At 45.9% G+C, this 15,031-nt stretch overlaps 1 protein-coding gene across 1 annotated transcript in view; it reads right to left on the bottom strand.

Annotated features, from left to right (window-relative positions):
- The window catches only part of KIF13B (kinesin family member 13B), a 102,416-nt gene that overhangs the window by 28,953 nt on the left and 58,432 nt on the right, over window positions 1–15,031 (bottom strand). Inside the window, exons 30-35 of the mRNA XM_025194882.1 lie at window positions 14,352–14,528; window positions 7,563–7,655; window positions 5,574–5,726; window positions 4,437–4,514; window positions 3,376–3,429; window positions 2,538–2,558 (exon numbers count right to left, since the gene is read on the bottom strand). Of these exons, the coding sequence (XP_025050667.1) occupies window positions 2,538–2,558; window positions 3,376–3,429; window positions 4,437–4,514; window positions 5,574–5,726; window positions 7,563–7,655; window positions 14,352–14,528 (576 nt within the window). The remainder of the gene's footprint in view (window positions 1–2,537; window positions 2,559–3,375; window positions 3,430–4,436; window positions 4,515–5,573; window positions 5,727–7,562; window positions 7,656–14,351; window positions 14,529–15,031) is intronic.

Below are 15,031 nucleotides of genomic sequence, written 5' to 3'. Positions count from 1 at the left end.
ATTAAATCTTTCATAAAGGAGTTATGCATAGGTGATCACGGGACTTAACTACAGTCTCGGTGCCAATCCTAACCTTGTCTGCTCTATCAAATCAGAGGCTGAATTTATTTGCACTGAATGACTTTGAAACTATTTTGTAAAATATTGCTGGCCCCAACTGGGATACGCAGCTCAAGTGGCCCTGCCCTGTCCTCTCATCTGACTTAGTAGCTAGGAGTGTTAAGCGCAGTCTCCCACAGATGCCAGAGACGCACAGACGTTCACCGTAACGAGGATATCATCATCAGGAGATTTTAGGAGCAAATTCCAAAGAATTTCAATTGACTGTGATTAACTCAGACAGAGATGGGACCAAATGAAGCATTGTTACCCCCATGTAACGTGAGTTAAACAGGTTTTCCTTTCCCCATCAGCTGCTCTCACACAAACAGCAGGGACTCCACAGTGCCTTGGAGTTTGTAAGGAAATGGTCTTCCTCCTTTCTCCTCTAACAGGGTGGCTTTGAGCCTACAATGCATCATTGTAAAACAAAGCCATCGCTGAAAAACAAAACCCAGGTGTGATTCATCATCGCACAGGTTCAATGCTGGGTTACCCTTCAGGCACTCCCCCATTACAAAGCTCTCATGTCTCTTATATTGGCATACACAGCTAACCTTGAATGCATTTCAAAAATATGCCATTAGCACGTAATTCCCTGAGTGCACAACCCCTGCGCCCAAAGAAAGAACTTTCTTAACCACTTATTTTGGAGAGATGTCACCTACGGGTGTACAGGAAAATGAAGAGCCAACTACCGATATAAGACTATTCTGGCTCCGGATTCTGCAACACAAGCTACGTTTTGAGGACCCTGTGGGGATGCTATCACATCTCTCATGTATCCTCAGCCGCAAGCCTCTCTTTGCTCTTATTTCTATAGCCTTGCAGTTGTGAATGGTGCTTTGCATGTATAGAAATATAAGCAGAGTGTAAACTCTACTTGAGATGACGTGATGACACCAAGATTAATGCCATCCAATCAAAGAAGAGGGGAACAAAGTGATGGAAGAAAAAACTAGGAGAGAAATTTCTTGTCCAAGTCGGTACGCAACAGTGACTCGCACCTTATGCCTAAAAGTGAACTCTGATGGATGAGTAACACACGCCATCCCAGGGTGCAATCCATACGCTGCGTTTGATATCTGCTGCATTATAATAAACAACTTGCTTAAGGTGAGCTAATTAGACCCCTTTTCAAAGTGCATCCAGGCTTGTGGTATAATAATCTGTCATCTGCTACAACAGGCTGCTTCTCTTCTTGCCCAAACACTTGTTTAAATGTCTTCAAGTGACAAAGATCTTTGACCCTAATGAAGCGATTTTGGTTAAAACTCACTGAATGCAGCCAATCATTTACACTGATGCAGGAAGACCTGATATGGAGAGCCGGCACTGGTGCAGATGGGCTTGTACAGTACGTCTAACAACGTTCAAGCGAGCTTTATTTAAAAGAGGTTTCGCTGGCTTTTAGGAATAACTTAAGAAACGAGCTTCCACAGATGAATGGCACAAGGGGGCTCTCAATGGGATCCCCGTTCCAAATCAACTAGTGACATGTTAGTAGTGAGCAAAAGATTGCTTGGCAAGACAAATTCGCATTCCTAGTTACATCTGTGTAGTTATAATGGTAATATGCCTCATCTTACACTGGGATGGTATATCTCTGGGGGGGAGAGGGGTGGGCAGCACTATCAAGGTAGCTATAACCTGCAGTAGAGACAGGTTATACAATAAATTCAGTTAACTAAGCCTCAGCAAAACCAAAGGGCGACTATACACATGCAAAGCTGCTCCAACATGCTCGTTCAACAAGCTTTAGATAAAGAGCCCCAACCACCATTTTCAATGCAGGGATGCTGATACACCTGACACTCCAGGTGCTTTAATTCAAGTGGCTCTCAGAGTTAAAGGCCTCCCCACCACCAACACTCACGGAGCATGTGTATAAATGCCCAAAGGGACTAAAGGATAGCTCCTCTGAGGAAATGTGAAGAGGTGACACAAAGGGCAATTATCTTCCGCTCATCCCTCTTCATATCTAAACAAACGCTTTCCCAGATGTCACCAGCTGCTAACAATGAGATATTATTCCAGGGATGCCTTAAAGATCCACAGCAGCATCTGCTCTAACACCAAGCTGCCTTTCTTGTTTCTTGCCCATCTAGTCTGGACAGGAAGAGGCGTCCCACGTGACCACGCCATGTATCACGTATCCAGAGAAATATGAACTGGACAGTGGAGCGCTGTAACGACAGCTTCAACTAGAAGATGCAGGCAATGGGCTGAACCTCGCTGTTGCACCCATTTCACGCTGCAACGTGAAGCAGAATGGTTTTACTTGCTTACATGCGCGGAGGAGGAAAACGAGGCAACGATGGCAGTGTTCTCAAAGCAGAAAACCATCAAAGTAAAGCAGCTTCAAACAAGCGCAATATAGTAATTTTATAGTGAGATAAAATACTTATCTCACTCATTAGGTGGACCTAATGTATTACCTCTGGTGGGACCTTTGGACACTGAAGCATGCAATGAGGGATACCAGGAAAAGGGAGTGAGGGGCAAAGGGGGGGAAGGAAAAAACAGGAAACAAAGCATGAGAATTCAGACAGTGTTTTTTTAAATAAAATACACTGTTTTTAGAGCATGCCTGGGGTGTTTCTATGGATGTTATAAGCATACTTGATCACCTGCAGGTATTTTAGCATATCCTCTGTGGAGCCCATATATCTACCAGATTTAGATGCAGATTCAGACATGACTTTTTTTTTTGGTTCCACGTAACTGCATTATACATTTAAATGCTTTCTCCTCCTATAATCTCCTTATATGCGTGTTAATACAAAAACAGGTATAACAGTATGCTACTCACCCACGCATATATATACATCCATGCACAACTATGCACTTACAAAACAATTCTGCTTACTGATCATGGGAAAAATCTAGTCTATCTAGGCCTTGCAGAAAAAAAAACCCAAGGTTAATTTGTTTCTTTGTTCATTTAATAAAGTGTTTCTGAATTGTGTTTTGATTTTTTTTCCTGACAGGTGACAGGATGGATTTTGGGGTCTCCCATCACACAAGGGAAGTATTGTTCTTCTCTAAGATGCTCCTTGAACATGAGGTGTACATTGTGATCACCTTTCTTTCCATAAAAGTAATGCTCTAGCCCAGTGGTTCTCAATCCGTGGCCCCCTGGCTGCATGCGGCCAAATCAGCACATTGCTGCAGCCCATATGACAACAGACACAAAACATTTTTTAAATGGATATACAAGTAAGTCGTGCAGGTGCAGCCCGAGAGCTGCAAGTGTGGCCCAGGTCAAATCCTTACCTTGTGACTGCTAAGGTTATACGGAGGAGCTAAATCTTGACGGCTTCCAGAGAGCTGAAATGGTTAAAGTAAAGGCCGTTATTTCTGAACAGAACATTTAAAAGTACTTCCAAGTAACTGTACCGCTTGATCAAAGATAGGAGGGGTGCTAGGGAAGGAGGAGGGAGATGCTAGTCCCAGTCTACCGCGCATTGCTGAGATCTTGGGCAAGTCAAAATCTTGGCCTCCTCATGGGCTAGACAGAAAAGATCATCTCTGCAACACGGGCTGGTCAAAGGCTGAATTCATGGGTATAACAACGTGCAATGTGCTTTGAGGCCATGGCAAGGCATGCATTTGAAGCACTCTGAATTTCACTCCGTAGGAGTGCGTTAGTGCCATGTAGATGCATGGCCCTCACCCACAGCTTCAAATACAGCAACATGCAGGGGCACAACAGGGGGTTGCTCAGTCCTCCAGCATCCCACAGTGCTTCATTCTCAGCCCTGCCACACCCAATGTCGGTGGCATCGGAGCGCTGTGGGATGCTGGAAGACGGAGCCACCCGCTGTCGCACACGGTGGAGCGCGCAGGTATTCCAGGAAGTGCTTCCAAAGGAATTGCTTCAAAGATGTTCTTCATATCTTGAAAATCATTTTTGAAGCACTTTTACCATTTTGAAAATGCACATCTGTACAGTCACTGGCTGGAGCGCCTCAAACAGTGCATCTGTCCCCGGGGCTGAGATCACTGAATGGGAAGAACACTATGCAGAAAATATTTATTACCTCAATATTTAGGTGAAAAACAGTTGGCATTTCAAAGGCACAATAGAGATGCAAAAAGCACTTCTGAGCACCCTATATTTCGACCTGCCCTGGTCAGGTCTGGGTGCCTATAATATGCTGGTTTAACTCACAAGGCTACGGAGATTTCTGAAGTTTGCTTCTGATTGATTAGCAATTCCCGACTGGCTTTGCTTCTCCACCAGCAGCAAATCAAAAGACTGGATTCGTGTCTATTCTTTGACTCCTAGTGCCCTGAAAATTGTATGGTCACTGAATGGCAAGGGGCACACTCACCCGATTGACATTGGGAGAGCTCAGGCTCCTCCTGTAGAGTTTTCCTTTGCCCATTAGCTGCTCCTTCACTGCAACCTCCTGCAACCACACACAACATCAGGACACAGAGACTTCTGCAGCCTTCCAACCAGGACGATCAAAGCGTATTTATGCATATACATGAGAACGCTCCTCTACAACACTAATGCACCTGAGAGAGAAGGAGCCTTCATAATTTAATCCAGAAGCTTTAGAGTACACTGATGATAATAAGCCTACAGGGAGTGGATAAGTTTAGTTCTCTCCCACTGAACAAACAACTACTACAGCTAGGATTGTATCACCCTCTTTAGAAGGTCACCAAATGACTAATTCTGCATCTATGGGAAGGACAGTACCTCTAACAGAAGTGAACAGCAAGACTCCTTTTCCTAGCCGAGTTCCTATTTTAATCCTTTAAACTAATTATATTTGACAGGGAACCTGCCTTCAATACTTAGAGGTACAGCACACTTTCCTGTTAATTTATAGTGGGCAAGCATACACTCGGGTTTGTTTTGCATAACTTTCTCTCTCGTGCTTGCATAATTTATACCCAGAAGTACAATTTTCCATAAACGTTTCTCTCTCCCGTGATTTTCCTGGTAAACAGATCAGGTTACAGTACTTAAGATTAACCTAATCAATGCCTTATTTATTGACAGAGCAGGCTTGGTTACTCCAAGGCAGAGACTGTGCGAGAGGACAAGAAGTTTGCTAATGACCTCAGGACAAGGAGCTTTCTGAAGCTTCAGGTTTCACGCCAAAGCCAAGTTTTTCGGAGCGCAATTCAAGGCAGGGCAGTGTCTCAGCACATGCACAAACACACCATGAACAGACAGTGCCAGAAAGACAGAGCCTTTAGTCCTGTCCAACCCTCCCCCCCTGCTGTGCTGCATACAATTTAGAAAGTAGTTCAGAGAAAGCGCTACCCCTCTATTCACTTGCTTCCCTGGACCTTTGCCACAGGCACACTCTGGAAAGCAGAGGCATATATTAAAGTGGCCCTTTTGAGGGCTCGCTCAGACCATTGTATGCACTCATAAAAACATTTCCATCACAACACAGTGTCTCCAATCAGGGTATTTACTCCTGTCCGCTGTGGCTTTAAAAGCAGACCTGGCGCAGGCGATCCAGGGTGAGAATGTTCTCCACGGCCAGCACGCTCCGCAGGTATTTCTCAATATAGGCTACCGAGTCAGCGGATGCTGCATCTTCAACATTGGCTGCCATTCTGGCTAGCGCTTCCCGCTCTTCGGCACCCTGAGCATCCTGGGAGGAAGAAGGAGACAGTGGCCTGTGTAAAGCAAATGACTCCAAACCGCAAAACCAGAACACGCATACACCTCTTGCCTGCACAGAGCAGACAACGATGGTACTGACCAAACATTTAATTCCTATCTTAGAGGCAGGAAAGCCCAAATAAAAAAAAAATTAGGAGCTCATGAAGCTGTATGGGTGCTGCTATCATGTGAAAAAAAAAACATTTAAAGAACTTTATAATGTTCCCAACAAAAGCAGAGAATGTGTTCAGAGGCATCCCACCTCCATGGCAAACAGATCGAGTCTAAAAAGGAATAGGAAGGTAGAAGGGGGGGGGGTGCATGCACACACACACGCATGTGGTTTTGGCTGCTTGCAGACGTGGAAAACACACAAAAACAGTGCTTTACTGGAAGAGGAAGCATGTTGATTCGACCCAGCTCTGCAGCGTCTGTATAGGTCAGGCACTTCAGCATGGCTTTTTGGAGCTTTTATCTAAAGCCAATTCAAAAAGTGCCAAAAAAGCCCTGCTGAAGCACCCGATCTATACAGACACTGGGTGAGCTTAAAGTAAAGTGCCAATATGCTTTCTCTGCCCAATACCCGCTCATGAGGGGCCTAAGGGATATGTACTGTGCCATGAGGGATGAACCCTGAAGATTGGGACAGAACAGGCTGAAGGGAAGCATTTGCTGAAAGTGTTTCTGTATTTATATAAAAGAGGGAACCAGACTTGGCCCGGTATGGCAGTCTGCCAACCTCGAAGTTGCCTGGGACTCAGGCCGAGGAGCCTGTTCCCCGGTGGGAAAACAAAATCTCGTAATGATTACCTCCCACCGCGTCCATGAGCCGTCACGGCAGGTGGTGCATGATGTTGTCACACGGTTCTAGGCCGTCTAGAGCCAACACAGTCCGCTGCTCTGCAGCTGCGTTGCATAGGGCACGCTCAGCCACTTAACTGAACAGCTCTAAATAACCTAAAAGAGGTACCCTTCGGGGTTCGGTAAATAGCCAAATGCCCTGTCATCTAATTAGTGACGCACGTGAATGGATGAACGAGATTCCCACTGTCCCTACCTACTAGACATGAGAGGTGTAGAATAAGTGGGAGGCCCCCTGGTTATTTCTTCTTTTTTTCCACATCTGCAAGCAGCCTTCAAGATTCTGGTAGCAGGGGCAGATGACAGAACAAGGAGCAATGGTCTCAAGTTGCAGCAAGGGAAGTTGAGGTTGGATATTAGGAAGAATTTTCTTACTAGGAGGGTAGTAAAACACTGGAACAGATTACCCAGAGAGGTGGTGCAAGCTCCATCCTTGGAGGTTTTTACGACCCAGCTAGACAAAGCCTTGGCTGGGATGATGTAGTTGGGGCTGGTTCTGCTTTGAGCAGAGGGTTGGATTAGATGTGACCTCCTGAGGTCCCTTCCCACCCTCATTTTCAATGACTCTATGATCTGTTATGTTAGCAAAAAGGAGATACCACAGGCACTGAAGGAAAGCGTGAACATATTCAGCGACCCATACGTTAGAGCACAGCATAACTTAGTAAAGTGATGCTGTTACCCTTCAACTTTGGATGATTTCAAAACAATGACTTCAAAGCAGAGACGAGGAATTTGTCTGCTGCGGGATGTCTCTTAAGATGTTCCTCTCCCTCCGGGTTGCTGTGTGAAAGGCCCACATAAACCGCAAGGGAAACCAACTAAACACCAGGTGCCAATGCAGATTGCATATCCAGAATATGACACAAAAATAATTTGCCTAAATGTTGTAGGTAACCAAGGGTCACACAAACGCAAATGTCCCCTTGCCACTTGCAGGCATGTTGAATCCTTAGCAATTCACCTCTGGAATATTCGAGACGATCTCGAAGATCACTCCGCAGCCGGGAACGGTACTTCGGGGAGACATTCTTCTCAGGAAGCTCTGTGCAAAACCCTGCGGGAATGAAGGGAAAGAAAAAAGAATTAAAGGTAAAATGTTTTTACAAATCCCCACCACCGTCGAGAAAAGTAAGATCAATTTTGCCAGACCAAAAAATAAGGAAAAAAGAAAACCGACGGAACAGACAAAAAGCAGGCAGCGAAGGACACGAGCTCCACGAAAGGCAAAAATCCGTTACTTCTGTCTGCATTACAGATGTAGAAAATGGATTAACTTTCTCCACGGCAAGGTGACCTCTTAACTACCGTACAAGGGATTGGCTGGTTCTAGGGGCTTTGTTTTTTGTTGGGTTTTTTTTTTTTTGTTGCAGAGCCCTAGGTGACTTGTCTTGAATATTGACAAGCACAGACATTACATTCTTGACCAAAGAGATCGTTATGAAGAATGATTTAAGAGGGCCTGGTCATTGTTTATGCTGACTTGGCGCCTTGCAGGGTTAAGAACCGGACTGTTGAATTAATGCAGAGATGAGTCATTCAAAGATGCTGCTGAGTATGAATACCCTGAAAAGGTTATCGATGGAGATTAAAGAAAAAAAGAAAGAAAGAAAAAGCAACAACTTAGTGAGAATATTTTGTGTTGGAGAATGGTTAAAAAGCATCATTGACTCAGCCCACTGTACAAAACAGCATTGATGAAGGACTCAATACAATCGTTATGAAAAAACGAGCCTGCCAAAAGTCTCTTGAGAACGAATCCCCCCCATTCATTGCAGTGGGAATTCTGCTCCCTGTTTCCTTTCGAGGAAAGGATTTTTTTCCCCTAGTCGGAGACATTCAGAGCTGTTCCTCCAAACCCTGCGAGCTGTTCAGACTTGCCCACAGGGTTCCTGGGCTCGACTCTGCCCTGCCAGCCCCCGCGCCAGACTCTTTGTCTGCACAACCGCAAACAGAGAAGCAATTCAGTGCTACTGTCACACTCATTGTAGTGACCAGCATGCACGACTGTGCGGCAGCTCTGGGTAGATTCTCTCTCCTCCCACCATTTCCATCAAGAATAGGTGGTTTGGCAGAAATTATTCTTCCAGTGAGATCATCCTGCCTCCCATTTGTGCTCCCTTGCCTTCAGTCTCTATTGCAGCCAAACAGAAAACATGTCAAGCTCTGAGGATACCTGCGTTGGACCTGATCGGGAGTTTGCTGCTATTACCCTTGCATTGTTTCCAACTGGGGGAGAAGTCAGGGTCTAGAACGAGGCATGCTGCATCTGAACAACACGAGAACATATTCCAGGTTTCACTTAGAAGGCACAGCCGACCTGCACTAAACAGCTGGAAAATGTGAGCTCCCCAACTTGGGGTGATAGAAAAAGAAGGCAGGAAGGGACCTTAGGAGGTCACCTAGTCCAGCCCCCTGCTCAAGACAGGAGCACCCTTGACTAAACCATCCTAGGCCAGGTGTCTGCCTAACCTGATCTTGAAAACTTCCAGGGATGGAGACTCCATAATTTCTCTAGGTAGCTTGTTTCAATGCTTCACCACCCTCCCAGGCAAAGGTCCTCCTAATCTCCAATTCAAGTCTTCTCTGCTGCAGCTCAGGGCCATTGCTCCCAATCCTGTCCCCTACAGCCACAGAAAAAAGTCTATTTCCATCCTCTCTATAATCATCCTTTAAGTATTTAAAGGCTTTTATCAAATCCCCCTTAGTCTCTCTTCTCCAGACTACATATCTCTAGTTCTTCTAGCTTTTCTTCATAAGTCATGTCTCGCAGGCGCTTAATCATTTTTTATCACTCTACACTGGACTCTTTCCAAAACTGTCCACATCCTTCATGAAGTGTGGAGCACAAAACTCAACATGGTGCTCCATGCGAGGCCTCACCGGTACTGAATAGAAAGAACCACTACCTTTGATTTGCAAGAAACGCCCCTGTTAATACAACACAGGGTACAGTTGGGTTTTTTTGGTAACAAGATGTCACGTTCAGCTTATGGTCTGTCCTAACCCCCCGATCCCTGCAGTGCTGCAGCCTCACCAGTCATACCCCTGCTCTATTTCTGATTGCAATAAATCCATGCTAAGTGTAGGACTTTGCACTTGTCCTTGTTGAATTTCAGCCAGTTGACTGTGGACTGTTTCTCCAGTCTATCCAGGTCATTCTGGATCTGAGCCCTGCCTGCTGGAGTGTCTACAACTGCACCAAGCTTACTATCATCAATTTGCTAAGTGTGCACTCAATCCTATTATCCAAAGCATTACTGAGGATGTTAAACAACACTGGATGCAGAACAGACCCCTGGGTCCCTGGGGGACCCCACTTGATACCTCCTCCCACTCAGATATTAAGCCACTAATGACTACTCATTAAGCATGCTGGTCCAACCAGTGCCATTAAAGTACTTTCATCTAGTCTGTGTTTCTTTAGTTTACCAGCAAGAAGGTTGCGGGAGACTGTGTCAAAGCTTTGCTAAAGTCAAGGTATATCACTTCCACTGCTCTCCACCCATCCCACAGCCCGTCACCATCATGGCAGGAAAACAGGTTGGTCAGGCATGACTTTCTCTTGGTGAATCCATGCTGGCTGTTCCTGATCACCTTGTGCTTCACACTCAATCCCTAGAGAACCTGCTCCATGATCTTTCCTAGCATTGAGGTCAGACTGAGTGGTCTCTAATTCCCCAGGTCTTGCTTTTTCCCTTCCTTAAAACTGGGCATGATATTTCCCCATTTTCAATCATTCGGGACCTCATCCAACCTTCAAGAGTTTTCAACGAAGATAGCCAATGACTCTGATATTACCTCAGCCAATTCTTGCTATACCTTTGGGTGCATCTCATCGGGCCCTGCTGGCTTGAAAGCATCTAGTAAGTAACCGCTAACCCATTCTTCCACTAGACTTGGCTGTCTCCTTCCCCATCTTTGCTACCAACTGTGCACATCATCTGGTAGCTGACCCTAACTGTGAAGACTGAAGTTATATAAAAAAAAGAAGGCACTAAATACTTCAGCCTTCTCTGTGTCATCTGTAACTAGACTGCTTTCCCTTTTTATATGAGACCTATGGTTTCTCTGGTCTTCCTCTTACTTGTGACATACTTGTAGAATCCCTTTTGATCACTTTATATTCCTTGCCAGCTGCATCTCAAACTGTGCCTTGGCCTTCCTAATTTCTGCACACCCATGCAATAATTCTTATACTTTTCCTTAATACCGTGACCAAATTTCCACTTTTTATAGGCTTCCTTTTTTAGTTTCAATTCATTGAAGGGACTCCTGTCTGGTTTCCCATTGCAATTCTTCTGTTGCATCGCGATACCTTGCTCCCGCACCTTTAATATGGCTTCCGTAAAATACAGCAAGCTCCCCTAGCTTCCCCCCACCCGAGGATCCTCTCTACCAGTATCCAGAGTTTAAATCTGCTTTTTTGAAGTTTAGTATCTGCTGCTCCCCTTCCTTCCTCCACACAGGATATTACAACCATGAAGCTATAACTCATCCCAGTGTTAAATGACTGGTGATAAAGAACGTGTCTTTCGGGCAAGTACACTAAGGAGCTGGAACGGGTGATAGTCATCTTGACCAGAGAGAACAATCCATTTAACCAGATCCATTTGCCTTGGAATTGTACATAGAAAATGAACAGAGGTAGACGCCTGGTCATGCTCACACCACTGGCATAATTCGTTTCTTTACCCTGGTTTCTTTTTGACCAAGACCCATTCTTTGTTGCCCAGCGGCCCAGCTTCACCAGGAGGATGGAAGGTGGAAGCCTGGTAATTAGGGCATTTTCCTAGGAAGTCAGAGATGAAACCCCTCAGGATAAGTCCAGGTTTCCCCTTTCCTGGGGATCTGCGCTATACACACTAGACTGTTGGACAAAAGACTAGTACCACCACTGGAGTGCTAGAACCAAATTCATTTTTATCAGTGTGAATTAGGTCTGCTTGGAGCATAACTGGTGGGTCTGCCGTCTTGATGATCCCCTAGTTCTGCTAGTATAACTAGCACGTGATGATCTTCGGTGTCTTCCAGCACTAAACTGGATGTCAACAGAACTATTCAAGCTAAGTGCCTAGGTGACCAAAATGGATCACTTCTGGGCTTGAGCAGAAACCCAGGTGAAGGTCCCTTGGGTGCTTGGCACTCCAAAATGGAGGCACTGCCTGAAATTGGGCTCTTAGTGAGTTTTGTGGGTGATGGAGTAGGGCCAGGCTGGATCACTCTACAATGTACAAGCCTAAACGGCATCTGAGTTGTATTCAGGCAACTCTGAGACCAACTGGATCTTATCTAAAGTGGCTAACCATTGGATGAATGCTAACAATGTTTAAATAAAAACACATTCTCTTTAGTGCTTAACGGTGTCACACACCAGCCATGCAAAACAATTAAAAAAATCAAATCAAATCATCTCCAAAGCTGCTGAAGTAACCACACAGCCCACTAGCCACTTAAAGCTTCTGTAAGGCTCTTAACTCCCATATAAAAGGAAGAGCAAAATATTGTCTTTGTGTATTTTGACACAATACTAGCAGAACACTGCTGCTTCTAATGCTTTTGTCTGACAAAACAGCAAAATAAAGAGCTGAAGCTGCTTAAGATGTGCAAAACAATATCCAAACCTTCCTGATTCTCCAGATCAAGCCCGTGGCAGGACCTGTGAGGGAAGAGCTGGGAGGATGAAGAAGCAAGGAAGGTTAATACTCCTGTTATCTGGGCACTTGCAAAACTTCTACAAAATGGATCTGGATTATTCTGAGTCAAACAAATTCATCCAGCCCAAAAGATACCCGCAGAACGTTCCCCTCTGGAACGCAGACTCATTTGGCTAAGAGTTTAATTAAAGGACTTTTTTCACAAGGCTGCTTATTTTAATTTCCCTTCAAGACAGGGTCGGGCAATAATTTGGGCTGGAGGGCCACTTAATGAGTTTTGGGGGGCTGTTGAGGGCCACAAGGAGAGCCCTGCCCCTTGATGGGTGCCCTGCCCTCTGGTCATCTTTGTTGGACTGGAAGTCCCACCTCTAACCCCTGACCTTTGCCATTGCTAGTCCCTCCCCTTGCCCTGGAAGTACTCCTTTTGGGAAGGAGGGTGCTGCAAACTTGAAACTGGAAAAAACCCCAAATCATATACTAAAAAATAAAACATCTATTATAACTAATTTTAACTTTATTTTAAAATATTTTTGCCCTGAGTTAGGTGCGTTTGTATAGAGTATCTACAGGCAATTGCATAATAGCTCAAATACAGCCCAACTCTTGTGTGCTGTGTGTGGGGAGTAAGGGGGTACACGTGGGGGGTGTGGTTGGGGAGTGGGTGCAGAGTGGTGTGGGTTATGTGGTTGGGATGCAGGATGCGGGAGGGCAGGGCGTTATGATGGGTGGGTGGGGTGGGAGTGTGTGTGCACGCATGCATGCACATACGGGGGGAAGGGTCCTCAGAGTCCCTGGAGTGTGAGAATCCTAGAACTGCCTGTGGGGGCAGTGAGCAGGGCCAGCCCCACCTGGCCCCACAGCACGCAACTCCCTGTGCTCCCACCCTAGTCCCCCGCTGCAGGTGGTGGCAGCGTGCGGGGCCAGCCTCACCGAGCCCTGAGCGATGAAGCCAGTGGTGGAGGTCATGGGCTTGGCCAGGGAGGCAGGGAGAGGGGCACAGCCATCCCAGCACCATAGTGCAGAGCTCCCCGCTGTTTCCCATGACCTGCACGTAGCAGTGAGTGAGGCCGAGCTGCTGGCTCCATCGTGTTCGGCTCTTGAGGACTATGCACGAGCCTCGCGTGATGCAGCCTGGAAGACTCTGCGCTCCTGCTGCCCCACCCTGGGTCCCCACCAGCTCCAGGGCACTGGCATGGGCTCCACACTCCTGCCTGCCACCACCACCTCCCTACTTCCCTCCCACACATCCACCACTGCTGCGCCTGTTCTCCCCACCCAGCGCCGTTCCCCCCCACACACCTGCCCACCGCTCCAGCTCCAGTCCACACTAGCCAGGACCTCATAGCATTGCAAGGAACCAGCCTGGCCTGGCGCGGGCAGATCGTCACAGTTTCCACCCCGCTGTCACGTGGCACAGCATGGATTCAGCCCAGCTTGGATCCCGCAGGGTAGGCTGATTGCAGCACTTTCCTCCTCTCCCTCCGTCTGATCTTATCTGAGTCTCCCCTCAGACAGAGGGAGGGCAGGGAACTGCTGCAGAGTCACCAGACCAGAAGCCACAGAGGCTTCCAGCTGGGGGCTGGAGGTGGGGCAGGACTGGATGGGTCTTGCTGTTCAGCTGCCAGGTCCTGCTGCTGATTTCTCCTGGGTCCTGCTGCTGCTGGTGCCTTGTCATCTTTGACAGGCAGCCACACGCAGATAATAATTAACTTTCTAAATTTTTTAGGGGCCCTGCAAGCTGGATAGAAAGGCCTGGTGAGCCAGATCCAGCCCGTGGGCTGTATTTTGCCCGCCCCTTCTTTAAGGGATGCTTACTTAGGACTCAAGATAACACCCTACTAACACACCCCCATCGTAACTGGATACTGGTTATCTATCAAACCTGCCAAAACACAGAGAACTGCAGTATTAAAAATCAATAGTGCAGAGAGTCCAGAGAATGGGTCCTAAGAATAAGACTGAGCATAAGAGATGCTCATGCTTTAATTACCTAACCGCCATTTAGCACTTAGCAAGCCCACCACCCTTCTAGCCTCAGATCTGTCATTCCTTCAGCCTGGTGTCAAAATTCCCCGCACAATTTAAAAAAGACATACCTGTCGGCCATAGACATTAACGCAGATGCGTTTGCGCAGCACCAGCTGCATTTCTGCAGGATGACTGAGCTGGACAGTCACTCTCACTATAAGGAAAACTCTTTCATCTGTTGCTGTTCCTTTACTGAGCTGAACACAGTTATGGACTGTGGAGTCCCATGAGGCTTCTGCATTCACCTGCAAAGGAAAAGAAAAGCATCTCTGCTAATAAGCATGATTAGAAGTATAAGTAGCTGTAATTAATTAAGCGTAATTAACAAAAAATACATAATACATTTTTAAACTCAATTTTTCCAAAAATCACATACGAATTGGTAAGAAACAAAATGCCTGTGCTTAGAAGAGGACATTTCCAATCGCCTTTCATCTGGCAGAGATGCATGAATGAAAGATTCAGACTTATTTAAACTCAAGGTCATCTCTTTTTTTTTAAAAAGAGCTCTAAACCTGCAGAAAATATCCTTTGAATTATTGTTTCTCACTATACATTTTAATCTTGTTCATTATTAAGAGAAACAGGAAAAAGCATGGCAAGATTACAGTGCAAATTTTGCAATATGCTTATCTTAAAACCACCATTTGATATTTGTGAAATATTATTTTGCTTGAAGCAACGTTCCTAAAATATAGACATATGGGTGCTCATGAAGAAATAAGGAAATCTACCTGCTCTTAAAAAA

Source organism: Alligator sinensis, unplaced genomic scaffold (assembly GCF_000455745.1).
Source record: "Alligator sinensis unplaced genomic scaffold, ASM45574v1 scaffold1825_1, whole genome shotgun sequence".
Taxonomy (NCBI): Eukaryota; Metazoa; Chordata; order Crocodylia; family Alligatoridae; genus Alligator; species Alligator sinensis.
Note: the sequence above shows the minus strand (reverse complement) of the source record. Positions and strands in the feature narration are given on the sequence as shown.